Below are 26,922 nucleotides of genomic sequence, written 5' to 3'. Positions count from 1 at the left end.
TGTGCCTGGCATCTCGGATCACACCCAACCACCACCATCCCTTGTCTAGCCCTGTGTCTCTTACTGGGAGAGACAGTGTGTTTCAGGGAGAAAAGGTCTCACCTTGCACTGGTCTGTCAGAGTGGTCGCAGGCCTGGTCAGCTGTGGGCTGTATCTTCACCACGGCTGCAAGCAACGTCCACTCGCGGCTGGGCTCAGGCTTCCCTTGCTTGGGCAGCCTGCTCCCATAATGCTCGTAACACAGCTGGGCAATCTCATCCGCAGTCCACATGGTGCTCAGGCCCTGATCAAAACCCATAGCTGTCAGGACAGAAAGGAGAGCCAAGGCAAGATGCTGCAACCCACACCTTGCTGCAGCAGGCTTTCACAGGTAGCCCCTTCATGTTCCTCCTGAGGCTCCCCGTTTGTAACTCTGTGTATCATCTTTTCTGACTACCCCTCTGCTTTCTTTTCATCATTAATGAAAGAGCAACAGTCTCAAATCTCACAACCCCAGAAGATACATTACTTCTTCAAGCTGTTTTGTTTCTAATGTTGGATATATGACATGTTTCTAATGAAGCTGAGCTCAATACTCAAAATGAAAGCATATGAGGAAATATTGTTGGTATTCCACTTTTCATTTGGAAATAGCACGTAAAGGGCTGCAGACCTCAGCTTGCTTCAGACAGACCCTCACCACACAAAGTTCATCTTTCTGGGGATAAAGGTCTTCTTTTCTATCCTTTTTTCCCCAGACATTTTACTTTTCTTTCCTTCACAGCAGAGAGGTTCTTTATCCTCTGTCTAGTAAGCCTCCGCCCCCATCAGGAAAGCAACATTTTAATCTCTTCCACAATCTTTTATGATGTAGAGGGAAGTGACAGAGCCCAGTGCTTTCTCACCACTCAAGTGAGACAGCAGTTCTGCTTCTCCGAATGAGGGCTTTGGAGTTACCCTTTCTGGATTCTAATCCTGGTTTTGCTACAAATTAACTATGAGATGCTGGGTAGATTACTTAACCTCTCTGTGTCATCTGATAAAAGAGACAACAGTATTTAATCCACTGGAGTTTCTGTGAGGCTTAAATAATATTTACAAAAAGTTGGCACAGTGTCCAACATAATTACATCAATTGAGATTAATACTACAAATAAGAACATTTGAATTTCCTGATTCATTTGCCTTGAGCTCCTTGGCAGATAATGGATCTGTGATGCATACGTAAAACCATGAATAAGAGACCATGAAGCGGACCTAAAAGAGGCCTAGACACTTCCCTTGACACTCTTCTCATTGTTGACGCTATCAATGCTCACTCAGTGACCTCATTTGGTCACTGAAATGTATGAAAAGGTTCTTAGGAAAAAATAAGATCATAAGGTGATGGGCAAAGCCAAATGTGTCACCAAACAAAAAAAAGGCTCCACTTGAGCCTCAAGGCATATAGCAGACAACTGATTTTTCCACAATAAGCTCTCTGCACTGTTAAACTAATAAAACAAGGGGACGATTAGATTTATGAGCCTCTAATGCTGTGTTGGCCTATTTAAGCAAACCAAGATCTAAGTGTGTAAATACCTTAAGGTTACCATATCAAAACTGCTAAGGACAACCAACCAACAGCTGTCAGCTAGGCTTCCAGCTGTAGCCAATCAAATGATTTCTTCTTTTGTTTCTGCACTTTTTCTACAACAGCCTACCTTGCCTCCTGTCTGCAGAGGGCTCCTAACTACTTCTGCTTTGGTGCTGCCCAACTGGAATTGGTTTTTGACCCAACTTTTAAAAATTCTAATATGCTTCAGTTTATCATTTAACTGTTCTGATGTGTGGGTTGTTATTTCAATAAATGGTCATAGTACATCAGATCATAGTGATTTAAATTAAGAATCTGGCTGCTGCTGCTGCTAAGTCACGTCAGTCGTGTCCGATTCTGTGCGACCCCATAGATGGCAGCCCACCAGGCTCCTCCATCCCTGGTATTCTCCAGGCAAGAACACCGGATTGGGTTGCCATTTCCTTCTACAGTGAATGAAAGTGAAAAGTGAAAGTGAAGTCGCTCAGTCGTGTCTGACTCTTCGCAGCCCCATGCACTGTAGCCCACCAGGCTCCTCCGTCCATGGGATTTCCCAGGCAAGAGTACTGGAGTGGATTGCCATTGCCGAACAGACATAAATTGTGATTTATAAGTCAGAGAACCATCATAAGTTTTCTTTGCCCCACGGGCTGGTTTGCGGGGTCTTAGCTCAAACTGACTTCAGTATTCTGACAGAGGCGAGCCTGGAGATCTACAGTCCATGGGGTCGCAGGAGTCGGACACGACTTAGTGACTAAACCACAACCACAAGTTCCCCTAAGTAGGGGTTGAAGCCAGACCACTGCCGGAAAAAAAGCGGGTCCTAACCTCTAGACCGCCAGGGAGCTGCAGCATAAATCTTGTATTTGTTAGAGCAAAAGAAAAACATGGGTAAGCCTTGAATCCTCCGTTTGGAAGAGATTTCCCTCTCATTTCGAGGGGGCGAGGAGCATCAGAAGGCAGTATACTTTATGAAGGCAGATACTCCGGTACCCACCTGAAATTAAATCATAGGTACACAAACCATAATAGCCAAGGAAGAGAGAACTTGCCAGAAGAAACGCTGACTCTCAATGAAGCAGCAGCCCAGAACTTGTATCATCACATTCTCGGTGCTGTCAGGATGAGCGTGCCCAGTAGTTGAAACGAATAAAAGTTTAGCTACACTGAGTCCACTAAAATTCAAATCCACTCTCCTAGAACGTGAATAATTTTTTATATGAAACAAAAGATCAGCTGTTAGTTCTTTGCCCACAAGATTGCATGTTTTAACAGTTGCAAAAGGCTGAAGAGACCACTTCCTTTTCAAAGAAAGTTAGGGCCAGGGGCGAAAAGCCCTTTTCGAAGGGTTGGAAGGGAAGCCTACTTCCCTCAGCCCCCCGCTCAACACCCTCAAGAAGTCCGGGTAGGGCCAAGGTGTCCAGTCAACAGGAGACTGCGGGCCCCTGCAGCCGGGACTAGGTGGGTGCCTGCCCTCTTTGGTTTTGTAGGACGCTGCGGCACCGCCACGCGTTCCGCGCTCGCCCGCAGCGGGGGCTCTCCGCGCCGGGAGGGCTGTATTTCCACTAAAGGAGCCGCCTTTTACCACCGGACGCGTGGTGGGAGAGGTACTGTTCTCACGTCCTCTCCCCACACAAACGGAGCTTGGGAAAGTCAGACACTGGAACCTGACCCAGAAACCACGAGGACCACCCCCCGCCTCAACCCCGCCTCGCGCGCCCTCGGCTCCCCGACACTCTCTGAGACCCTCCCACCTCTACGACGCACGCCGTCGAAGGGAGCGGACGGAGCGTGTGCGGCGCAGCGGACGTGACGTCACTAAGAGGCGGCCCACTGTGCACTCTGGCCTTTGTAGTCACTTAGGGGGCGGAGCCAGGCGGGAGGGTCAGATCCGACTTCCGGCGCTGTGCGTATCAGTCAAAGGGGCTCGGGAAGCTGATGGTGCGCGAGAGAATAGATTCCAAGAGTAGAATGACGTCGTATCTTGGAACATTAGGGTAAATTTTTGTCTAAAACACTGCTATCCAGTAGAAATATAATTCGAGCCAGATATGTAACTTAAAAATTTCTACATTTTAAAAACTCAAAATAGATGAACTTAAACGATGTTTTATTTAACCTGACATATACAACATATTTCAGCGTGTAATCAATTTTTTACAAAAGATATTGAGGTATTTTATATTTTTTCCATACTAAGTTTCAGAAGTCTGGTTTGTATGTTACACTTACATTGACATTGACATTGAAGTCGCTCAGGCGTGTACGACTCTTTGCGACTCCATGGACTATAGCCTACCAGGCCCCTCTGTCCATGGAATTTTCCAGGCAAGAGTACTGGAGTGGGATGCCGTTTCCTTCTCCAGGACATCTTCCCGATCCAGGGATCGAACCCGGATCTCCCGCATTGTAGGCAAACGCTTTACAGTCTGAGCCACCAGTGAAATCACAGTACATCTCAGTTCTGACCAGCCACGTTTCAAATGTGCAGTAGCCGCATGTGGCTCATGGCTTATTTACTAACAGTTCAGGTCTAAAACCTTCAGATTGTCAGTAATACGTATTACTAGTAATATGTAGTATACATAGTATAGCTGTCTGGATAGTTCAGGAGTCTGTACCACTTGGCAGTTGTATACCTCAATTCCTAAAGATGAGATGTGAGTCTGAGTGAACTCTAGGAGTTGGTGATGGACAGGGGGGCCTGGCATGCTGCCATTCGTGGGGTCGCAAAGAGTCGGACACGACTGAGCGACTGAAGTGAACTGAACTGAAAGATGAGAGAGAATCTACTTTTCATATTATCCCTCCAAAGTTAGAGAAGTGCAGTTTAATTGACCCCCATTCTTTTTTTCTAGATCAGAGGAAGGGTAAGTTCCTTATTCCTCCAAAGATACATATCCTGTTCCTCTATCTGTGACTCTTCTAGTTTTTTAAAAAGATTTTTTGTGGGGGAATCATCTTCCAGAGTTATCTCAAGGATTAGTACCACCGTTCATCTAGTTGCATAAATTGAAAAGTGAATTACCTTGTCATTTCCTTTCCCTTCACCCTCATATTATAATCCAATATACAATCTGTTACCAAGTCCTGTTGATCTCTCTCTTGAATTCACCCAGTTCTACTTTTATGGCAAAACCCTAGTCCTTTGGACAAACTGCTGTTGTCTTCCTCTTGGATTGCTGTGGTAATCTTGGACTTTTTTATTAACTTTTTCTGCCCAGCTTTTTTTTTCATTGAATTGGAAATATGAACACACCAGAATCACTAGTCAACATCCTACTCACTCTTTTCACCCAACATCTAACAAACATGTTTAATATGTCCAAAACCACACTCAACCTTCCTTCTCAAACCTGCCCTTCAAATTTTTTCCATCTCAAGTCAATGACAACTCTGCTTTCCAGGTGGTTTAGGCCTAAAACCTTGAAATTATTTGATTCCTCTTCTCACAGCCCACATTATCAAACAGATTCTGACCTCAGGAACACAAGCAAACTCCAATAACTCATAACCATCACCATCATTTTATACCATCCAAAACTAAGCCATCATGTCCCCCTCAGCCTGCAAATGCAGAGTTAACTCTCTTTCACTCTTGCTATCCACATACTAACTACAACAGTCTTTGAAAAACACTGCTCATAACCCTCCAATGGCTTATCTCCCTCATGATAAAACACATACTCCTTTGCATGGCTTACAGGTGCCTGCATGATTTGGCCCCTCACTGAGCTTTACTTACTCCTTTCTGGTCATTCCAGACCCCTTTGGAGCGCCTCAAAAATGCAGCCCTCTGGTCTGGACTATGCTTTTCCACTCAGATCTCTGTTTCTAGATTTCCACTTAGATGTCACTTAGAAAAATTTGTTGAATGACTAAAGTGGTATAATCCTAAACATTCATTAGGTCAGTTGTCTGGGAGATAAGATGACATTTCAAAAGTAAAAAGAGCGATGAGACAAGAGTAGAGACAAATGGTTTATTTGGTAACAAGGAGTAAAAAGGAATTCTTGATTCCTCTTCTCGCTTTTGGCGGCTGAAGTGAAATGTGATAGTCAAATAGACAGCAACACACACAGGAATTCCCTCGCAGTCCCTGATTACAGAAATGCAAAAATGCCCGTCACACGACTCGCCATTACTGTTTTCTAGACAGAAGTGCCAGGTGCTGTGCTTTCCGGGACATCCATGGTGGCTACATTCTCCTTCTTGTCTTCAGGTTTCATGGCAGGAAACAGAAGCACTTCCTACAGGAGAGAGAATGGATTCTGAAGCTAAGAAGCACTTCTTCCTGCCCATCCACCCACTCCTCCCCACTGACCCGCCCCCGTTACTGTTATCACCAAAACCTGGAGATCTGTGTTGTTTCATTTCAGTTTAGTCCCTCTCAGTTACAAACAATGGAAAAGAAGAAATGCACAACTAAAGGATCTCACATGCTGCAACTGAGACCCAGAGCCAAATAGATAAATATTAAAAAGAAAAATGCACAGCACTGCCTAGGTCACGATATCAAAAGAAAGAATAAACAGAGGGGTTCTCTCCAAATGATTTCTTCATCTGAAATAGGGGGATAGCAATAGTTTCTACATGTCCCAGGCTGACTTAAGTTGAATGAGGTAATGCATGAAGACGGCTCAGTATGTTCCTTGGATCCTTAAGAAATGCAAACAATTGGTATTTCTTCTGCCTTGGGTAGAATCCCCCCAATTTTGTACAGTCAGATGCCCTGGCGGTCCTCTTGTGAAGTCACCGCTAACCTCTCCGCCTGCCCCTCCTCCCAGCCCAACGCCCTTCCCCTGCGCTCCAGGCCCGCCAGGCCATGCTTCCGACACTGGTGCACAGAGCGGTGCCCCTCCAGGGCTGCCGGGTACCTTGATGTTATTGGAGTCTGTGAGAAACATGGCGACGCGGTCAATGCCCATGCCCCAGCCGCCCGTGGGGGGCAGTCCGTACTCCAGGGCGGTGCAGAAGGTTTCGTCTATGAACATGGCCTCGTCGTCGCCAGCGGCCTTGGCCTAGAGGACAGAAGCACACAGTGACACTGTTCCAGGCTGCGCGCTCTGGCGTCTGAGTGAGCACGTGAAAACTGCCAGAGGCGTTTCCATCCCAGCGCTGCCCTGGACACACAGCACTGGCTGGAAACTGGCTTCCCAGGAACTCCAGGATGGAGCCATTTCTTTCGAAGACCTGAAGGTCAGGACTGATGAACCGTACCCCAGAACATATGCGAACTTCTCTGCCAAATGGAAATACCTCCACTGCCTGGGGCTCTGTGAGTCCAATGAAGTTGATTTTCAGAGACTGATAATTCCCAACAGTGTCTCTCCCACTTCTTGAACCACCCGTCAGTGGCAACGCTAATGCAGGCAGCCTGTGGGTGCTGTCTTCCCATCCCTAGGCCACCTCAATAAATGTGCCATCTAAGAAAACGTAACATCCTCGTCAAAAAAGTGTCACACTCCCCCCACAGATCACACCTGAGCCCCATTTATACAGAAATTCTAGGGCCCAAACTGGTCAAGTTCTCTATCTTGAAATGTGACCTCCTCCTGTGAGGCCTGTGGCTTTCAGCCTTCATTTCTGTTCTCGTCAGCAGGAGTTGCAGGCCAGACACAGACCAGGGTGAAGCTCCCTCCTTACCTTGGCCTGTTCTTCAAAGAGCTGGCGCTGTCGCACAGGGTCGTTCAGCTCAGTGTAGGCATTGCATATTTCCTTCTTCATGACAAACAGCTCAAAGCGCTCAGTCAGACCCTCTTTAGAGCGGTGCCTGGGGACAGACCACCGGGGAGGCTGAATAAACAGAACGTGTGGTACAAGCACAAGAACTCCTGAAATCTGGTTGACTCAAAACTGTTTCTGACTGTGACCCGAAGCCTGTATGCATCCTCAGCACTGAATCATTTGCTACATTACTGAGGACGGTTAGAGACAAGGAAGCTTGAATTATCTTACAACAGACCTATGCAGTAGACTGGACCCCGAACCAAACCCGCTGTATTCATGCCCTGCCATACTGACTCCGGGCTGCCTGGGTGACTTGCTCTGGCCAGTGGGACATCAGCAGAGCCTTGGTGTGTGTTTGCACACCAGGATTTAGTCTTTCAGAATGATTCCACTTGGAGCCCTGGCTCTGCTGCCAGAGAAGAGGCTCTGGAGGAGGAGAATCCCCTGCGGGGGTGATGCAAGGCACGCTGGCCGAATTCCCAGGTGAAAAAAGCCACTTGAGTTACCCTCACCAACACCACATAGGGCAGAAAGACAACCCTGTGAGCCCACACACTCTTAAGGATAAACTGTTTTATATCACTAAGTTCTGAGGTTATCATGCAGCAACAGGTAACTGAGACACTGCAGTCTGTCTTACCATTTGGCCAGAGGGCTCATTATCTGCGGGTGATCACAGATGAAGGTAGGATTGATGCACGTCACTTCCAGGAACTCCCCAACAAGCTTAAGGAAAAAGCAGAGCACAGCTAGAGCCCTTCCAAATGCCATTTTGACTGGCTCAGTCCTGGTGGCAGAGGACTCCTGTCCACACCTGATGCTACAGAGGTTTATCTTAAGCTGCTGAAAGGTTGGTAAGGATTAGCTAATGTAAGTATTTGGCAGAGAGCTTAGCACAGCAGGAATTTAAAACTTGTTCTCTCCTTTCTCTCTGTAGAGCATTCCTGTGAAGCTGGGGAAGTTAATTCTCTACAGCAGAGTTCTCCTTCACAGGGAGCAAGGTGCATTTCCAGTGGATGTGGGCCTCTACTGCCAGTGCCCGGCCTCTCACCTTATCAAGCAGCCTGGCGGTGGTCCGGGGTGGAGGGCACTCGACATCTTTTGCCACACAGATATCATCAAGGATTTTGCGAGTTTCTGTAACACAAACATACAAGTTGGGACAGAAGACATCACACCATCACAATACCACCCCAACTCCTGACCTAATCTAATTCAGAGCTGAACAGCAAGGAGGACCCTACAACTGGAGGAGTGCTTCACTTTACCTTCAGTTTCGAAGAGGTTCGTTTCTGGCAGCTTCATGCCCAGGGCTTTCTCAAGCTCTTCTACCATGCTGATTTTCCGGAAGGGCGGGGTGAAGTCAATCTCATAGGCTTGGCCTTCTGGGCCATCTGGATGGTAGGTGACCTTGTAACTGCCTGTAATGTGTTTCACCATCCCTGGGAAAGAAACGTGTCATTTAAAGAGGACCAACAGCAAGTCCAATTGAAGGCAGCACACCAGTCCTCCAGACACGTGGGAAAGACAAAGGGAGCAGGAGGGGGGGTCACCTGAAATCATCTTCTCTGTGATCTCCATAAGATCATGATAGTCGGCATAGGCCATGTAGAATTCACAGGTGGTGAACTCAGGATTGTGAGTCAAATCAATCCCTTCATTCCGGAACTGGCGTCCAATTTCATAAACCCGGTCGATGCCACCAACCACCAGCATCTAGTAACACATGGCCACGGTCATGGTCACGGCAGCCAGTCTTGTCTGGCTGGGGAAAGTTTCTGTCTACAGAAGTTATAACTTGGTTTTCACAGCTCAAGCCAGGCTTTCAGGTCTCCACCTAAATGCTAAATGCCCTACTCTCTTCAGGTCTTTGTGGATAATTATAATTCACTCTGGCTGCCCAGGAACACTGAATACTCTTCTCTGGGGTGTCCCCCATCTTGTGTAAGCTTCTACAAGAAGCCTCTTGGAGGTCAGGGTGCAGACACATGACCCAAGCTCCCCGGTCAGACCCATCTGTGAGACTTCCACGTGCAAAGAGGATGCAGGTATAGCACAGAATCTCCTGTGGTGAAGGGGGCCAGAGGTATCTGGCTTATAAAGGTAGTAACGGTAGAGGTCCTAATGGCAACGACCTGTGCCTCACACCACGCTTATGAGCTGTGGTAAGTTCCCAAATGGAAGATACTGGGTTCTTCACGGGGACAGCCCTTTGATATGATTCAGAACCATTCGAATTGTGTGGTCTTCAAGCCCGATTCTCTGATCCTCCTGGAAATTGTGAACTTCCTTGTATACTTGGATACATTTTTCTTTTACTTAAATACTGGACCAGTTTTTGTTGTTTGCAACCAATGACCTAGTCTTTGATATTTATTCTGGTGATTTGAGGATATTTCCAACTTTCAGGCAGAGATTCAACTCATTTCTCAACAAAAGACTAAAATCAGATTTAATATAAGAATTATAAACTTTACGAAGTAGGTTAGGAAGATCTGTCCATCTAGGAAAGACACTCCCTTTGCCCTTAGAGAAGGCTCTGCTGATCCTGTAGATAAATCCCAGAAATGTAACACTCACAAACTTGACGTTTAGAACTCTTTTGTTGTTCTACCCTCACTGTTCCTCTTATTTCTGACTGTACCCGTCTAGCCAATGTTTTTCAGCCTTCTGCTTCTCTAAGGACACAGGGCATCTTTTACTGATTACCTTATGGTAAAGTTCCGGAGCAATTCTCATATATAAATTCATGTCCAGCTCATTGTGGTAGGTGATAAAAGGCTTGGCCACAGCTCCCCCTGGGATGATGTTCATCATGGGAGTTTCAATCTAAAAGAGAGGGAAAAACGTTTAGTTCACAGACAGAGCTCCTCTTGTTTGAGGGGATGGCTCATGCTTTGACTGGGGTAGTCTATTATATCCCAAGTAAAAGATAAGTTCAATGATAATGTGCAGGTGCTTGACAAAAAAGTAGAGCTAGCCTGATTCTCTAGTATAGTGTCTCTTTCTATTAATACCAAACACCATTAACACAGTATCATAAACTTTCACAAGCTGTCAGTGGGACTCTAAATGGGTATGCCCTTTCTTGAGTTCAATTTGCAGTATTTAATAAAAATGTAATGGCTTATATCCTTTGACATAAATCCAGCATAGAGAAACACTTGTACGTTTGCACATGTACAAAGATGTTCACTAAAATACTATCAAAGAAAATCAGAAACTTAAACTACCAACAGAGGAAATAATTATAAAGTATCAAAAAGGAACATACACGCACACACACACGCGCACACACGCACACACACACACACAGACATGCAAAGGGTCCTAGAATATGTTGGGGGTGGAGAGGTCCATTATAATATATACAACATGACTTCATTTATGTTTAAAACAAAGAGTAAAACCCTCCTAAAACATTTACACAGGTACCCCATCTGCAACATGCACTGGTATGTATATAAATATACACAGTAAACGGCAAGGAAGGATACATATTCAAATGCATGTTTGGAGAGGGAAATTAGTTGGGAAAAAATGAAAGGGGACTTTCAGTTTTGCTTCTACTTACTTCTTTATTATCTAAATTTGTTTTATGGTAACATGCACTCGTATTTCTCATACAATTAGAAAATACTGAAATTTTTTTGTTCTAAAATTCTTCCTAAACTACATCTTTCAGTTTAAATAAGTTGAATAAAAATTAAGAAAAATACTTTTAATTCTACAAAAAAGCAAAACGAGTTGGCAACATACTGAACATTGCATCATTAGCATGTGACTGGCCCTCTGCTGTGTTCATTATCTTTGCAGTCCTGTCCTACCTTCCAAATCAGGGCAAGAAAGAGGACTTTTCATTGAGCATGATGCATACTGACACAGGATGTGCCTGTGGGGAAGGGAGGGAAGGAAGAGTAAGAGGCAGGCACCGCAAGGCAGCTCATGTCAGGTAAGAACTCGCCATCACCTCTAGGAATCCCAATTCATCCAAGAAACTTCTTATATACGTGATGATCTTAGAGCGGATGATAAATTTCTGCCTCACAAAGTCATTCAGGATCAAGTCCAAGTATCTCTGACGATACCGTGTTTCCTAAATGAGAAGGAACAGAGAGGAATCGCTGATGTGTTCCATTCAATGGTATGGTAAAATCAGAGCCAGAAGGCCACAAGGATTCACCTTGTCTTTGAGGCCGAAGTGAAGATGAGGTAACATGTGCAGGCAAGGAGACAGCAGGGTGATCTCATAGGGGATGATGCTTAGCTCGCCCTTCTTGGTTTTCCCAGGATTGCCCTGGACTCCAATTATGTCTCCCCGGCGCAGTTTGTTGTTAATACGAATAAATTCTTCTTCAGATTTGTAATTCCTGAATGAATGGAAAATTTAACTCAGTATACAATATCCCAAATTAAAACTGACCTCTGGTTTTAACTTTAGAACCCTTGCTAGACTGTTACTGTGAATCTAAGACGACTCCTAGATTCAAGGTCAAATGTTTGTCACACAACCCAAGAATAGGCGTCAATCTCTAGGTGACCAGAGGGCTATTTTATTTTCCCAACCTTACACCATTCCCTTTAACTTTTATTTCCAACAAGAAAAGAAGACCACATGGACCTTTGTTCTCTGTCATGTTGCTCTGGGCCAATCTAGAAAGGCCTGTAAATGGATATTTCTATATACCTGGAATTGGCCATGACTTGCAACTTGACCCCCTCTCCTCGAAGGTCATAGAAGATGAGCTTTCCTCCAGAAGCTCTTTTGGCATGGATCCTACCTAGAGAAAGAAGAGCAGAAATACTGACAGAAGCTATTTCATGGTGTCAGTGCCAAAAAAGTTCCCTCTGCATTTTTCACATCCAGGCAGAACATAAACTAGAGCAATTTGATTGTAGCCCGGGGCCTAAGCCCTGCCCTTTTCTACAGGACAAAGTTGGCTTCCCACTCAAACCAGTTAAAGAATGTGTAGGAAGATCTGGTTTTGAAAGGTGCTCAATGGATTCCCAGAATGTTGGTGGCAGTGTTTTTGGATCTTCCTAAATCCCCACATAAAAAGAGAAAGCACAATCAGACAAGGGAGGGCAAAAAGCCACGGACAAAACTTACAGCAAAATTACGTGGGAAGATATTCCAAGAATCCCCCAATACAAGCATGGGTAAAAACCACCAAGGACCCCAATAGGAAAAAGCTATGGGAATCAATGGGGTCTCTGACAGGTCTGAGAACTGGAAGTCTCCCCCAAAACCACAGGTATTCACTGGAAAATGTGGCAGGGCTAAGTAAAGGACTGCAGCTCACTGCCATACAAGTGAGTACAGTGGGCTGCGCACCAGGAAGGTCTAGGGGATGAAGCCCTCTAGTAGAGCCCCCCAAGAACTCTCTAAATTCAACAGCCAGAGATCTCTCCTGGGACAAGGCCCCCCCAAACTGAACAAGACCGAGAAAACAGAGAAAGTCCAACAAAAGCAAGGAAGGAGAAGAGACTGAAAATCCCAGAAAGCAAGTTGCTGTATTTCTGAATGCTTCACACACAAAAAAACCAGAAGAGAGATCTCAGTGAAACTAGAAAAGCGATCTGAACCAAGCTCCCTGCCCCACCCTTTAAAAAAAATATTTATTTATTTGGCTCTGTCGGGTCTTAGCTGCCGCATGCGGGGTCTTTAGTTGCAACATGTGGGACCCAATCAGGGATTGAACCTGGGCCTCTTGTGTTGGGAGCAGAGTCTTAGCCACTGGATCACCAAGAAGTCCCCCGAGCTTCCTTTTAATATTCAGGAAAAAAAAAAAAATCTCACATTTAAAATAAAAAAACAAAACATCACAGCAGAGCTCTCTTGCCTGCTCGTATGTATCTCTTATAAGCATCTTATATTAATAAATCTATTTCTTGCCTATCAATAAAAACCAAGGTCAAACACCAATATTAAATTTAGAAACAGAGCGTAACAAGAATAACATCTCCACAGACAATGAAAGCACTTGAGAAAGACATGCTCAGGAAAAAGCAAAGAATTCTATTTCACAACCTGAAAGACATTTGAATATGATACAAAATATGAAAGAACACAAATCAGAGTTAGAAAAACTAAGAAATGAGATGGCATGAAAAAATTAGAAAATAAAAAACCATCTCAGAATGAAGCCTAAATTAGAAGGAAGTAAGACTGAATAAATACAATACATAATGCCTTAAGACAATCTGGAAAGGAGGATAAAATTTAAAAATCAAAGTATAAAAAAGATAAAAAAAGAAATTTGAGAAAAAGTGTCAAAAAAGCAAAGATAAAACACACCTGGGGGGCATTTAAGTATTGGCAGGGGTTCTCTTTAGGTGGTGGGATTATGGGTAATTAAACTTTTCTCTCTTGTGCCTCTGAATGTTTCAACATTCTAAATTTTCTACAACTGGTAGTTTTATATAGAAATATTTTTTGGGGGTATAAATGAGACAAGATTTAATTATTTTTTGAATTAAGGAGAAGATCCTACACAAAATAAGAGTGCTCTAGAAATACAGCCTAGTGTATAGCAGTCTAGGGACACAGATCAGAATTTTTAGGAGCTTATTCGGGCATGGTTCCCACTGGCGCGATAAAGTCTCATGAAGGACGATGAACAAGTAGCAGCACCAGGTCAGGGGTCCCCCACAAAGAATGCCCTTTCCTCTGCAGCCTCGATGCTGGAATGTGGCCTCATGCCTCAGAGCTGCTCTACTTTCTGTGAATAGACATAATGGCACCGTCTCTAGGAATGTAGTCTCAGACACAAGCTCCTCGAGAGCAAGACCACCCCAGACGTTCCTTCGCGCAACTGCAGAGGCCTGCCTGCTGCGGGAGCCCAGCAAATTGCCAGGGAGTCTTCCTACCTGCCACCTTTAAGGTGATGTCAGTCAGGTGGTCCCCAGGCTGCAGGTGACTGTATTCTTGGATGAAGTGAGTGAGCGAGATGTCCACATGGAACTTGTGTGGGTACGGATCTTCCCCATTGACCTTCAGCTGGTGGATTGCTTGGCTTCGGATTTTGAAGTATTGCTGTTAAAAAAACAAAAGAGCTTCTGAGAAGTTGAGCCCAGTCAGACCAGTGGCCGGTCTAGCGGAGTTCAGTATTCTGCCTCAGAGGGGTCCCAATACAGTGAGGTTTCTTTAGCCAAGCTCTCCCCAGCCTTGAAATCAAGGATTGGCTATGGAGTGAGATTTGCATTTAAATATGCAGGGTGGCCAGATATTTAGCTGGAAATAAAGACTAGAATTCCAAAATGCCAAGATGTGACAGAAAGAAAAACCACATTTCAGTCTAAATAAGTTGTTTTTTTTTTTTGGGGGGGGGGGCGGCCCCCAGCAGTGGAAGCTCAGAGACCTAACCACTGGACTGCCAGGAAATTCACTAAAACATAAGTTTAATTGGTGTGAGTGGCGCTGGTTACCACTTCTGGAAACACATCTGCCTGCTGAGTTACTTCTCCTACTTTCCTATCCCTGGTCACACACCAGACTTTTCCCCAAGGCATGCCCATGGGCCTGGAGGTATGAAAACACAGAATATTCTGTATCAGGGGTCAGCAAACATTTTCTGATGCAACTAGTCAACTACTCAAGGTTGTAGTGTGAAAACAGCCTTAAGACATGTAAACAATGGGCATGGCTGTGTTTCAACACAATTTTACTTACAGAACTAGGGAGGAGTGACAAGGATGGTGGGGCCACGGTTTGCCAATCTCTCAGCTAAAATAAACCCCCCAGGCCACCTGTAGGGAGAGATTTTCTCTAGGGTTGCTATAAAGTGAAAGTGAAGTTGTGCCAGACTCTTTGTGACCCCGTGGACTGTAGCCTATCAGGCTTCTCCGTCCATGGGATTTTCCAGGCAAGAGTGCTGGAGTGGATTGCCATTTCCTTCTCCAGGGGATCTTCCCGACCCAGGAAGAGAACCTGGGTCTCCCGCATTGCGGGCAGACGCTTTACCGACTGAGCCACCAGGGTTGCTGTAAGGCGCAGCTAACTCCAAGGAGTGTCAGCCTCCTGAAAGCACTGGATTCTCTCGGATGTTAAGCAGGAAAAGCCAAGAAAGATACACAGGGCCTGTGCCTTCAACCAGATGGACTGGTGGCCCCATCATCCCAGTGCCTGTCTATCCCACCAGTCACTGGTCCCTCCTACTGTCTCTTCCCGGGGAACCTGCCCCCAGTCTCATCAGAAGCTGCCCCGAGCCCAGGGAGGGCAGTGGCCCCGAAAACTCACATTTGGGTCCAAGCTCTCCTCCTCCGCAGCCACGCCATCGTCAGCACAGTGATTGGTGGCGGCGGCCTGACTCAGCTGTTTCTCACTGAGCTCCTTCTGCTTGGCCTCCTTCTCCGCTATTTTCTTCTCAGCTTTCAGACGTCGCTTTAGCTCACTGTCAGGAAGATGAAAGTGTTCAATGGTAACAGGTGCCCGAAGAGTCCCCTACGTTCTGCCCCATCACCAAGTACCAAAAATATCAACTGCCCAGGGAAACACTTGTCCAGTTCCACACCCCCATGGTTATCTCTTAGTTACTAAACTCTATACATGAAATAGACGGGAAAAAATAAACTTAGAATCAAGACGTGAAAGATCTTTTTCTCAGTCTCTATTTTCCAGTCGGAGGTCCTTGGCCTTAGGTCCTGTCTAAAACCAGGATACACAAGGACAAAGAAAACCCTACATATATTAGTTTATAATTAGGATAGGAAAATGTTTTACAGAAAATCACTGAGATTTTCTCAGGCTAATTAGTCTTGGGAGCCCCTTGAGGCCAGGGACTGAGTTGTTCGGTATCCTCTGGAGAACATGAAGTTCTGAGAGCATTAGATTTGATGTGCGATAAGGTGAAAGTCCTAGCTTTGTCATCTCTCTCCCCTCCGACAAGGAGTGGATTAGTCTGGGGTGGGGTGAGGAAGTCCAGGGAGACACTCCTCTGACAATCTCTCCCTCAGCATTGATCAACGCATTGACAGTGACCCTCAGCACTGGCCTTTCCCCAGAGGAGCTGGACTTTGACAACAAATTGGGTAGACAGTGTACAAAGCAGCATGGTGTAGGAGATAATACACCATCTTTGGAGCCAGACTGTCTAGGACTAAAACCTGACTTGGTGTGCTTGAGCAAGTTACTCAATTACTCAAGTTATTCCTTTAAAATAATAATAGACATCTTCTTCCCTAAATGTTGTGAGGATTGAATTATACACAAAGAGATAACCCCCATCCCTAGCATCTAAAAAGCATGCAAATGTGAACTATTCTAGGTCTTGCCCCACTGTCTTAACTCTTCACACCCTGCCTCAAGGACAGAAACTTTACAGATGTGGATTAAATTTCTGGTCAAATCTCTCACTATCCAAACTCTTTTAATACTTGTTACCTGAGACTCAGAAACCAAACAGATATGGGCAGAGAGGGATACCCTCACTGTTCTTTCAAACCACCAATGTTAAATGAATATCCTATAATAATGAACCATGGCAAATGATCCGTCATCATGCTTGCTATTGTTTGGTTTCAGGGCACATTCTTAGTTATATATGAGTTTAGAATAACTCAATTAAAAAATGGAGATTTGAAATGACCATCTTTTAAGTAAGAAAACTGACTCTGAGGGCCCCAAAGTATGTGTCTCTGGGTATAATCTGTTTTGTATCAGTTGTAAAGTCGCCTCTCCAGAATGTGCTAGATTTATTGTGCTGTCATTCAGTCAGGAGCATCTAAGCCTATCTGGTTCTTCCTAGCAGCAATGGCACCCCACTCTAGTACTCTTGCCTGGAAAATCCCATGGGAGGAGCCTGATAGGCTGCAGTCCGTGGGGTCGCTTAGAGTTGGACACGACTGAGCAGCTTCACTTTCACTTTTCACTTTCTTGCATTGGAGAAGGAAATGGCAACCCATCCAGTGTTCTTGCCTGAGAATCCCAGGGACGGGGGAGCCTGGTGGGCTGCCATCTATGGGGTCACACAACTGAAGTGACTTAGCAGCAGCACCAGTTTTTGCCATTTAAATCAAATCAGTAAAAAGGATTATCCAGAAAGGTTCTAGGAATAAGAACTTAGACTATTAACCAAATTAATCTCAGAAGCAAAGAAATTCCAGAAAGATAGGGAAGGGAAAATAATCGGTGTTACAAATTTTTCTTTATTCATACAAGCGTTTTGTCTCAGCACTGTTCTAGCATAAGACCTAAATGTCATCTCAAGAATTTATGGAGTGAGAATTTGAATTTATTAAAGAGAAACTGAGAAAGGACTATTGGTTTGGGTAGTAGGTAGCAGGGCTGTTTACTTGGCAACAAGTCCAAAACTCAGCCAGAAGCTTTACAGATTCGAAACTAATTAAGAAGGACCTTTGCTTCCAGAGCAATAAAGAAGGTAAAGGGCACCAACCTTCTTTTATCAGAAAGTGGCTTGTCCTTGTGAATCGTTGTAAAAGGAGCAAGTTGACACAGGCGCAGCTCCCTCTGCCCCCACTGTGCCCAGGAGGTTTGGCGCAGGGACCCCCTAACAAGCCTTACAGCGGCTTGCATCAACATGGCAGAATACCCTGGAACCACCTAAGAATGATTACCACCACCTAACAGGAAACAGAGATGTGGTGTCAGATGGGACAGGCAGTACCATATACCCCCAGCCAGCACTCCTACTGTTATGGGTTGAGTTGGGGGAGAAGGGGAGGTTACACAACCTTTTAGTGTCCCATTTTATGCAAGACCCTCTCAACTGACAACAGCCATCTAACACTCACTGTGCTACACATGTAACTGACAATGTTCTCAGCCCTGGCTATGGTAAGATGATGCTTATCTGGGGTCACAAGTCAATAGTAAGTCAATCAATGGTTTACAGGTACAAATGATTACAACATTCTAGAAAATAGGAGACAGGACATAAGGCAGTGTTTCTCAAGTTCCTGACATGCAGTTTCTCTCCTGGAGATGAGACACCTAGCTACAAAGATGGCAATGTGAAGCATACAAAACGCCATCAACTGCCAACTCTAGACAAAGCTAAAAACAAGCCGCAAAGGCACCTGAGTCAAAGACTTGTTTGGAGTTCTAGGAATGAGAAGGAAAGGAGAATTTCAGGAAGAGTCTTGGACTACATTAAGTTTATACATTAACACTGGAAGGCAACACAATGACAGAGATCATGTTCTTCACTGCATTAAAATGAATGAGGCCTTAACTGAGTCACCTGGCAGGCAGCCTGCTTTTAAACTTGGAGACAATAACTGGCATACAGTGGTGCTCACTAAAGATTCTGACAAAGGAAGTTCCAAGAATAATTAAGAAACAGAAGTAAAAAAAAATGCACTAAGGCAGCTATTAAATGCAAGAAACTAACTTCTCTCCAATGCCCCTGGAAGGGTACTATATTTATGTACTATCTTTGGGAGTACTGAGCAATTAGTCACTCTTATCACTGCCTAGGTTCTATGAAGGACTCCGGTTGAGGAATGCAGTATTAAGAGAATACAAAGGACAATCGGTGAAAGGGAGGCCAATCTTAATTCATTTATATTTACCTTTATACTCCAAGGATTTGGGGTGATTAATAAAGATACTTCCAGCAGTATTAAACGCAGCTTGGTGTACTCGGCTAAATAAGACAGTCCATACTGCTGATTGGTGATTCACTCAATTCTCACAGATCCTCTGACCAACCCACAAAGATAGCTGCACGACAGTTTTAGAATGATCCCTTTAATACAAAAGGTTCAGAATGGCCTTGGCGAGGCCAAGGAAAATCTGAAGGTCCTTCTGAAGAGCTGGGTGTTTATCATTTCTCCAACTTCTTTACCGGGGCGTGGCACAATAACACATTTCTCTGCGAAAAGAGTAAATTTCGCTTTTCTCCGTGGCCGCCCAGTTCTCCGCATTCTCTTACTCTAGGAGTACAACAGGGAGGAAGGACCCAACCAGCGGGGCCCTCGGGCAGCTTGGGGGATGTAGTTTCGGGACGCAGCGCCTGCGTCCCAACGTGTTCATAACAACGAGAACCGGCAATAAGGCCCCAGGCACAGCCGTCCCGGCCGGAGCCTCGAGGCGCTTCCTAGTCCAGACTCTCCGATCGCATAATGACCCGCAGCGACACTTACTTTTTGCTCAGTTTCGGCTCACCGCAGTCCACTTTAACTTCAGCGCCCTGCACGTCTGCCATCTTCCCCGAGGGCCGGACCTAAAGAGGACGGGGGGCGGGTCGCGCCGCGACTTCCAGGTCAATGTCAGAAGCCCCGCCTCTTCCGGGAAAGGGGGCGGGGCACTGTTCGCGCGCAGCCAATGCGCAACGGGGCCTGGCGCCGGCGTCCCCAGGAGCTTTACCTGAATCCCTGCAGCTCCTCGTTCGTCGCGCGCTCGCGAGGGGGCAGCTTTTTCGGGTGCCCGGGGAGAGCCATGGCGGAGGCGATGGATTTGGGCAAAGACCCCAATGGACCCACTCACTCCTCGACTCTGTTCGTGAGGGAGGATGGCAGCTCCATGTCCTTCTACGTGCGTCCCAGCCCGGCAAAGCGCCGGCTCTCGACGCTCATCCTGCACGGCGGTGGCACTCTGTGTCGCGTTCAGGAGCCCGGGGCCGTGCTGTTGGCCCAGCCCGGGGAGGCGGCGGCCGAGGCCTCGGGCGACTTCATCTCCACGCAGTACATTCTGGACTGCGTGGAGCGCAACGAGAAGCTCGAGCTGGAGGCCTACCGTCTGGGCCCGGCTGCGGCGGCCGACCAGGCCCCAGAGACGAAGCCCGGGGTCCAGGCCCGGGGCGCCGCCGCCGCCGCCGCGGCGGAGCCTGAGCCGCAGTCGCCGGCGGGGCGGATGGTCTTCACGGACGCGGACGACGTGGCCATCTTAACCTACGTGAAGGAGCATGCCCGCTCGGCCAGCTCCGTCACCGGTAACGCCTTGTGGAAAGCGATGGAGAAGAGCTCGCTCACCCAGCACTCGTGGCAGTCCATGAAGGACCGCTACCTGAAGCGCCTGCGGGGCCAGGAGCACAAGTACCTGCTGGGGGAGGCCCCCGTGAGCCCCTCCTCGCAGAAACTCAAGAGGAAGGCTGAGCAAGACCCGGAGGCTGCAGATAGCGGCGGTGAGGTCTGCGGTCGCCGACGCGCGGGTGCTCCGCTGTCACCGGTGTGCTCTCGGGGCGGGGGCGTCTCCCCTTCCGCGGGGAGTCCATGTGGGCGTCTTAGGGCCATCTCCTAGCCCCTCTCCTTAACCCCCTTTGCCGTCCGGCTAAAGTTTGCATGATTTTGTAATCTGTCTTTAAACATTCGGGTAAAGTTAGCATCATTTTGAAATCTCTCTTCAACACGACATGGCCCGAGATTCAAAAGAGGCAGAGTCTGTGGAAAATTCTTCCCCTTCTCCTTTCTTTTCCCACCAGCTCTCCAGTTTTTTTCCCCCAGAGACAACCTGTATCTTGGGTATCTTTTCAGGGATATTTCACAGACTCGTTTTAAACAGTGTTTCTCATGGCTTTAGGTAGCTTCGGTATAAGCCAGTTTTAAAGCCATGCTGCTGCTGCTAAGTCGCTTCAGCCGTGTCCGACTCTGTGCGACCCCATAGACGGCAGCCCACCAGGCTCCCCCATCCCTGGATTCTCCAGGCAAGAACACTGGAGTGGGTTGACATTTCCTTCTCCGGTGCATCAAAGTGAAAAGTGAAAGTGAAGTCGCTCAGTCATGTCCAACTCTTCGCAACCCCATGGACTTGCAGCCTACCAGGCTCCTCCATCCATGGGATTTTCCAGGCAAGAGTACTGGAGTGGGGTGCCATTGCCTTCTAGTCCAGTTTATTTTCATATCTTGGCTTAAATGAATGCATATTCACAGAAGTTTCTATTGGAAGCCGCTTTCTAGTTTCGCTCGGGTGAGGTGAGTTTTTAACGCAGTTGAATTGAGTATTGGTTTTCCGACGTGGTTAGGACATAGGGCATAGCTGTTGAGAATATTCTCTTCTGCATAATCGGTATTGGGCTTAAACTGTCAGACGCTTTCCTTTAAGAGGCACGCTTCCTCCACTTAACGTCTCTTTCCTTGTGTGACTATTCTGCATAACAGTTGAAGTCTGGGGAGGTAAAATCTATTTTCTCCTGTTCAGTATGCTTATTACGAGTTTTGATTTTGGTAAAGTGATACTTGAGATTCATCCAACAAGTATTTGAGCGCCAGACTCTTACCTGCTGGGTGGTAACAGTATATAAAACTCCCTGTAGTCATGGAGCTTAAAATGCTAGCTGGGCAGTGGTGAGTGCTATCAGTTCAGTTGAGTCGCTCAGTCGTGTTGCACTCTGCGTGGACTGCAACAGGCCAGGCTTCCCTGTCCATCACCAACTCCAAGTGCTGTAGAAAAAAATAAAAAGGGTAAGGGCCAGAGAAGAGGTTTTTTTCTACAGGGTAAGAGGGGAAGTTTGCTGTCATAAGCTCATACTTGAGCAGAGATCAAAGGAAGTGAAGGAACTGAACAGGTGGTTATTTGATGAAGAATGTTCCAGGTTTTGGGGTATTAAGTGCAAAGGTCCTGAGGTGGAGTATGGCTGTGTGTTCTTGGAGCAACAGAGATCAGTGTGACTGGGATGGAGTAGGAAGAGGGAGAATTCTTGGAGAGAGGAAAGGGCTATGTGTATGGGTGAAGGAGATCATATATATATATATATATATTTATATATAAATCAGTGACATAGAGATGACTGGTAGACCAATTGGAACTTGGGATGAAATTAACTGGATTCATCCTATGCAGTGTTTTCATGTTCAGATATTTAAATATAAAAATTAAGATCCGAAAAGGACCAGGAAAGAATGTGGATGAATAGCCTTTTTAATAGCTGTGTGTTGTTATTTCTGAAGCCAGGAAGATGAAGAAAAAAACTTATATATTTGGTTACTTAAAATTTAAAGCTTTTCATGATAAAGTCAGAGGGCAGATTGGAAAAATATACCCAATACATTGCAACAAAGCAAGTTTCCTTAGTGTTTCCCTTTGAGGGCTTGCTGAAGTTAGTAAGTAAAAGAGAAACTAGTAGAAAAATGAGCAAAGGAAATGAAACAGGAAGTTTTCAGAAGAGGGAATAAATAAATGGCTAATACATGCAGAAATGTTATTAAAAAATAAAAGTAAATTAGACCCTGATCAGTGGACCGGTACAAGCCATACCTGGGCTTCTGACCCATGGAAACTGAAATAGTGTGTGGGGTTGTGTTTTTTAGAAAGGTAAATCAGAGCAAGGCAATGTCATATTTTATCTGTTAATTATTTCAGCATATATCTCTAAAATATAAGGCTTCTTTTAAAAAATTTATATAAAATAAAATTGACTTATTTTGATGTACAGTTAGGTATTTAATTTTTTTTATGGTGGTAAAATAGATATTAGATAAAACTTACCGTTTTAGCAGTTTTTAAGTGCTCTGTTCAGCAGCACTAAGTATGTTGTGATGCAGTCATCACCACCATCCATCTCTAGAATGTTTTCATCTTCCCAAGCTGAAATTCGTACCCTTTAAACACCAGCCCCCCATTCCTGCCTCCCCCTGGCAATCACCATTCTGCTTTCTGTCTTTATAAGTTTGATCTCTCTAGGTACCTCATGTAAGTGCAGTCATAATGTATTTGTCCTTTTGAGTCTGGCTTATTTCATTTAATATAAGTGAAAGGCTTATTTTCAAGGCTTATCCATGTGGTAGCATGTGTGAGCATTTTGTTCTTTTTAAAGTTGGATAATGTTCCACTTTACGACCACATTTTGTATATCCGTTCGTCCACTGATAGACACTTAAGTTGCTTCCACATCTTGGCTGTTGTGAATAATGCTGCTATGGTATGGGTGTACTGATGCCTGTTTAAGACCATGCTTTCATTTCATTTATTTATTTATTTTTTATATTTTCAAAAGTGGAATAGGTGGATCATATGGTACTTATATGTTTAATATTTTGAGAAATTGCCATACAAGTTTTCCAGTTAGGTGTTTTAATACGTGTATAGATTTGTGTAACCATCACCATAATCAGAATTCAGAAACAGCTTCATTGCAAAACTCCCTCGAGTTGCCCCTCCACAGTCAGTTTTTGTTAGGTGGAAAACAGCAGAGTTAAATCCTCAGAGAACAGAGGAAAAGGAGAATAGGAAGGTGTTTAGCTTTATGAGGCTCTTCTTTCTGTAGATGGTATGTAGTGGGTTGTGGCACACCCCTCAGATCCATCTTCAGCTGGGCAAGGTTCTGTCATTTTATGCTAGCGTCCAATGACTAATCTGTGTGGTGTTATTGGCACCTTTTCCCCAATATGGTCAACTCTGAAGGGCCTTCCCAGCTCCATACTTCTCCATGGTTTCAGTTGAGGCCTTGTTGGAGCTCTTTCACAGCTCAACTTCTCTCTCTGACCGCTAAGCACTCCCTGATCAACAGGTTACATGTTAATCTCCATCTCAGAATCTGATTCCTGGAAAATCCAGTTTATGGCAGTTTTTTTTTTTTTTTTTTTTTGCAAAATCTATATAAGTACAAAACAAAACAATGAATTAAGCTTGAAGAGTATTTTTTATTTTATACATGAGAACTTAGTAAAATTATCATTATTTTTCCTGTATAACTTTTCAGTAGCAAGCTGAAAAATTAGAAATTACTGAACATGCGTGTCTTAGGTTTTTTTCACCCTCTGATCAAAAACTGTTAGGGAAAAAAGTTCGGCCTAACTTGTGGCCCAGAGCTAATTCTAATCTAGTGCTGTTCTCTTTAACAGAACCACAGAATAAGAGAACTCCAGACTTGCCTGAAGAAGAATTTGAAAAAGAAGAGATGAAGGAGAATGAAGCAGCAGTCAAAAAGATGCTTGTAGAAGCTTCCCGAGAGTTTGAGGAGATTGTGGTATGTTGATTACAAATCATTTTTTCCCTACCTCTGTTCTCCTCCTTTGAAAGTGGTCATCCCATCTGTCCTTTTTATACACCTGAGGCCCATAAAGGTAAGAGAGTTCAAGATGGAGGAGGAAGATGGAAAGTGGGACTGACCCAAGTTCCAGGTATGTAGCTTTCAGAGTTTGGTAGGAGGCTTGAAGGGGGGGAGAGGGAGAAAGGCGAGAATGATTTTCCAGCAGTACAAAGCATCTCACTTTGAGTACTTTGATCTATAAGGTTTTTTAAGTTAAGACTGTGGATTTATCTTTTTAAAATACTTTGTGCTTCTCAGGTAAAAGTAATTTTTTAAGGAGGTTAATTTTTTTATTAAACAATTTTAGCTCTTTGTATACTTAGAGCTTTTTTAGCTCTGCATATTCAGTTAATTTCTGATACTTTGTTGAAATCCCATATTTAATCATAGTAATAGAGGAAGGCAACCATAAAATAATTTTTAAAAAAATCCAAATTATATGTGCATATTTCTCTAAGAAAAGGAATCTTGTTAATTAACTTTTCTTACTAACACCAAGAAAAATGGTTAGGTCTTAGTCTAAATCACAAAATAGTTTAAAATTCATTTAGTTTAAAGTTGGTTCATTTTTCACAAGCTTTCAGGTACTTCAACAACTCTCAAACATGGCCTACATAGGTCTTTTCTCACATAACGTTCTTTGTAATGTGCCTAAATGTAGTGGAGCGTGGAGGCCCTAATATATTCATACAGCAGTGTTTTTTGAGTGCTTATTATGTGAGACCATTGGTAAGCACTGAGGATGTAGTGACAAGCAAAATACAATTCCTGACCTTATGGAGCTTACAACCTGAGAGGGAAGTCAAATTTTTAATAGATAATCTAATGCATACATGTATACTCATATATATGTGCATATATTTTTCACATTCAGTGTAGCTTCTAATGTTCTTTGGAATACCATGATTATACATACATGTATTTATATCTTTACACATGCACACAATGACACATATATATCCTATACCCACACTCGTGGTTACGCTATGGCGCATATATACATGTGTGTGTATGTATATATACACACATGCCTGTATACACACATCTGGCATGACTAAATGCAAGAAGGAACATAACACGTTAGAGGAACTGAAGGAAGGAGTGAAAGGGAAAGGAGGTGGTAGCTGGGAGAGATCAAATGTTTTAAGAGTAAGTGTTTGTGACTTTGTTGTTATGAACTGGTTCTATTCTTCACTTTGTCTAGGTGGACGAGAGTCCTGATTTTGAAATACACATAACAATGTGTGATGATGATCCACCCACGCCTGAGGAAGACTCAGAAACACAGCCTGATGAGGAAGAAGAAGAAGAAGAAAAAGTCTCTGCACCAGAGGTGGGAGCTGCCATTAAGATCATCCGGCAGTTGATGGAAAAGTTTAATTTGGATCTATCAACAGTTACACAGGCCTTCCTAAAAAATAGTGGTGAGCTGGAGGCTACTTCCTCCTTTTTAGAGTCTGGTCAGAGGGCTGATGGGTATCCCATTTGGTCCCGACAAGATGACTTAGATTTGCAAAAAGATGATGAAGCTACTCGAGATGCATTGGTCAAAAAATTTGGTGCTCAGAATGTAGCTCGGAGGATTGAATTCCGAAAGAAATAATTGGCAAGATAATGGAAAAAAAAGTTGGGCAGATAAGACATTAGATTTTTCTGTGTGACCATTGGACTTCAGAAATTTTTACATTGGAACTGACACTAATCTTTTGACCAATTTTGTTGCACTGTGAGTCCTAGATTTTGTACCCAAGCAGAGTTGTGTTCAGTTCAGTTGCTCAGTTGTGTCCGACTCCTTGCAGCCCCATGGACTGCAGCACGCCATGCAGAGTTGTGTAAGAGGATGGAAATAAAAGAAATGGGATATGTTTCGAGCTCTTCCTGGCAGTATCAGTGTGTTAATGAAATGAAAATCGAGAATGGAGAGATTGGTTTACATAGTAGTGATTGTTTTCTGGAGTGGAATCCCTGCTATATTGGTGATAGGAGCTAGTCATGAAGTCAAAGAATGAAAATTAGATGGGTCTTGTGAGACCGTGAATAAAGAGCCTCCTGTCTTCTGGCAGAAGCTCTGCTAGATTGTGATAGACTCCAAATCAAGAATCTAAAAATACGGAAAATTTTAAGTACAAGGCCTTGAACATGGACTGTCCCAAACTCTCGTATCCCTCAGTGAGCTCTGATTTCTGGGCTGCTTTGAAAAGCCCGTGTTTCTTTTGCCAGCTTAATATTTGGGAACCTTGTTCCTTGGCTGTTCTTTTCTTCGAGTCTGTGTCAGTGAAGTCTCTAGCATGTGTTTCTTTACCTATCATCTGGTTTTGTTTCAGACACACACTACAAGAGAGTCTCAAGAAAAGTCTTACTTGTTTACTAGTAATGTGTTTTTATTTACTGAAGATCGTTTTGTGCTAAGAATTGTGTTAGATTTAAAAATAAGAGGATTAATTCCTCTTTGTTGTGTTGATTTCATTGTTGAAAATAAATAGAACTTTGTATTTGAGTCTCCACAGTGTTTTCTTTGGTTGTATTCATAAAACCTTTTAGGTATAAAAGCTATAAAGGAACTAACATTTTTGGCTCTTAGTAATTAGAACCAATAAGAGGTTCCATTTAGAACTGATAGGCCATTAGAAAGAAGCTATTTCTTCTGAATGAAGCAAAGAGAAGATCTGTGTCAAGGACTGTGAAAGATGGCATAACCAGGTGAACTCC

General features: G+C 44.5%; 3 protein-coding genes and 1 long non-coding RNA gene across 9 annotated transcripts in view; 2 read left to right on the top strand and 2 right to left on the bottom strand.

Annotated features, from left to right (window-relative positions):
• The window catches only part of ADAT1 (adenosine deaminase tRNA specific 1), a 42,654-nt gene extending 39,284 nt beyond the window's left edge, over positions 1 to 3,370 (bottom strand). For 2 of the 5 annotated variants that reach the window (XR_005723356.1, XM_040253502.1), the window contains exons 1-2: positions 2,553 to 3,370; positions 103 to 300 (exon numbers count right to left, since the gene is read on the bottom strand). Coding sequence is in view for 4 of the 5 variants with exons in the window: in XM_040253502.1 (XP_040109436.1) it covers positions 103 to 298 (196 nt within the window). In the remaining variant the exon portion in view is untranslated. Of the gene's footprint in view, positions 1 to 102; positions 1,909 to 2,552 lie in introns of those variants that run through there. The other 3 variants (XM_040253500.1, XM_040253501.1, XM_040253499.1) reach the window with 3 other exon arrangements.
• Positions 3,371 to 5,523: 2,153 nt separating this feature from the next.
• On the bottom strand, positions 5,524 to 19,534 carry KARS1 (lysyl-tRNA synthetase 1). 2 transcript variants are annotated; one of them, XM_040253496.1, is made up of 15 exons: positions 19,391 to 19,518; positions 17,680 to 17,866; positions 15,525 to 15,678; positions 14,156 to 14,321; positions 11,973 to 12,066; positions 11,469 to 11,655; positions 11,256 to 11,381; positions 9,995 to 10,114; positions 8,839 to 9,001; positions 8,554 to 8,727; positions 8,337 to 8,422; positions 7,926 to 8,011; positions 7,202 to 7,328; positions 6,433 to 6,576; positions 5,524 to 5,805 (listed from the first exon to the last, which is right to left on the bottom strand). In XM_040253496.1, exons 2-15 carry the CDS (start codon positions 17,823 to 17,825, stop codon positions 5,707 to 5,709), a joined length of 1,872 nt encoding a protein of 623 aa, XP_040109430.1. In that variant the 5' UTR covers positions 17,826 to 17,866; positions 19,391 to 19,518; the 3' UTR covers positions 5,524 to 5,706. The 2 variants fall into 2 exon arrangements, with proteins under 2 accessions (XP_040109430.1, XP_040109431.1); XM_040253497.1 differs by lacking the exon at positions 17,680 to 17,866 and having other exon boundaries at positions 5,528 to 5,805; positions 19,391 to 19,534.
• A 28-nt stretch (positions 19,535 to 19,562) lies between these two features.
• On the top strand, positions 19,563 to 26,717 carry LOC120872844 (TERF2 interacting protein). Its single transcript, XM_040253509.1, has 3 exons — positions 19,563 to 20,370; positions 24,026 to 24,150; positions 25,418 to 26,717. Exons 1-3 carry the CDS (start codon positions 19,572 to 19,574, stop codon positions 25,814 to 25,816), a joined length of 1,323 nt encoding a protein of 440 aa, XP_040109443.1. The 5' UTR covers positions 19,563 to 19,571; the 3' UTR covers positions 25,817 to 26,717.
• Positions 21,049 to 22,066, top strand: LOC120872850. Its single transcript, XR_005723357.1, has 2 exons — positions 21,049 to 21,800; positions 21,844 to 22,066. It is a non-coding gene; the product is annotated as an uncharacterized LOC120872850 (long non-coding RNA).
• Positions 26,718 to 26,922: the final 205 nt, after the last annotated feature.

The sequence above is a fragment of the Oryx dammah genome, unplaced genomic scaffold, assembly GCF_014754425.2.
Source record: "Oryx dammah isolate SB20612 unplaced genomic scaffold, SCBI_Odam_1.1 HiC_scaffold_13, whole genome shotgun sequence".
NCBI classification, from domain to species: domain Eukaryota; kingdom Metazoa; phylum Chordata; class Mammalia; order Artiodactyla; family Bovidae; genus Oryx; species Oryx dammah.
This window is presented reverse-complemented; position numbering and strand designations above follow the sequence as displayed.

Excerpts from the sequence above, each read along its gene's own strand:
- LOC120872844 (XM_040253509.1), top strand. The coding sequence starts at position 19,572 with ATGCGCAACGGGGCCTGGCGCCGGCGTCCCCAGGAGCTTTACCTGAAT. Across the intron at positions 20,371-24,025 it reads GGAGGCTGCAGATAGCGGCG|AACCACAGAATAAGAGAACT; the intron begins GTGAGGTCTGCG and ends TCTCTTTAACAG. Across the intron at positions 24,151-25,417 it reads GAGAGTTTGAGGAGATTGTG|GTGGACGAGAGTCCTGATTT; the intron begins GTATGTTGATTA and ends CACTTTGTCTAG.
- KARS1 (XM_040253496.1), bottom strand. The coding sequence starts at position 17,825 with ATGTTGATGCAAGCCGCTGTAAGGCTTGTTAGGGGGTCCCTGCGCCAA. Across the intron at positions 8,423-8,553 it reads GAACCTCTTCGAAACTGAAG|AAACTCGCAAAATCCTTGAT; the intron begins GTAAAGTGAAGC and ends TTTGTGTTACAG. Across the intron at positions 8,012-8,336 it reads CCGCCAGGCTGCTTGATAAG|CTTGTTGGGGAGTTCCTGGA; the intron begins GTGAGAGGCCGG and ends TTTTTCCTTAAG.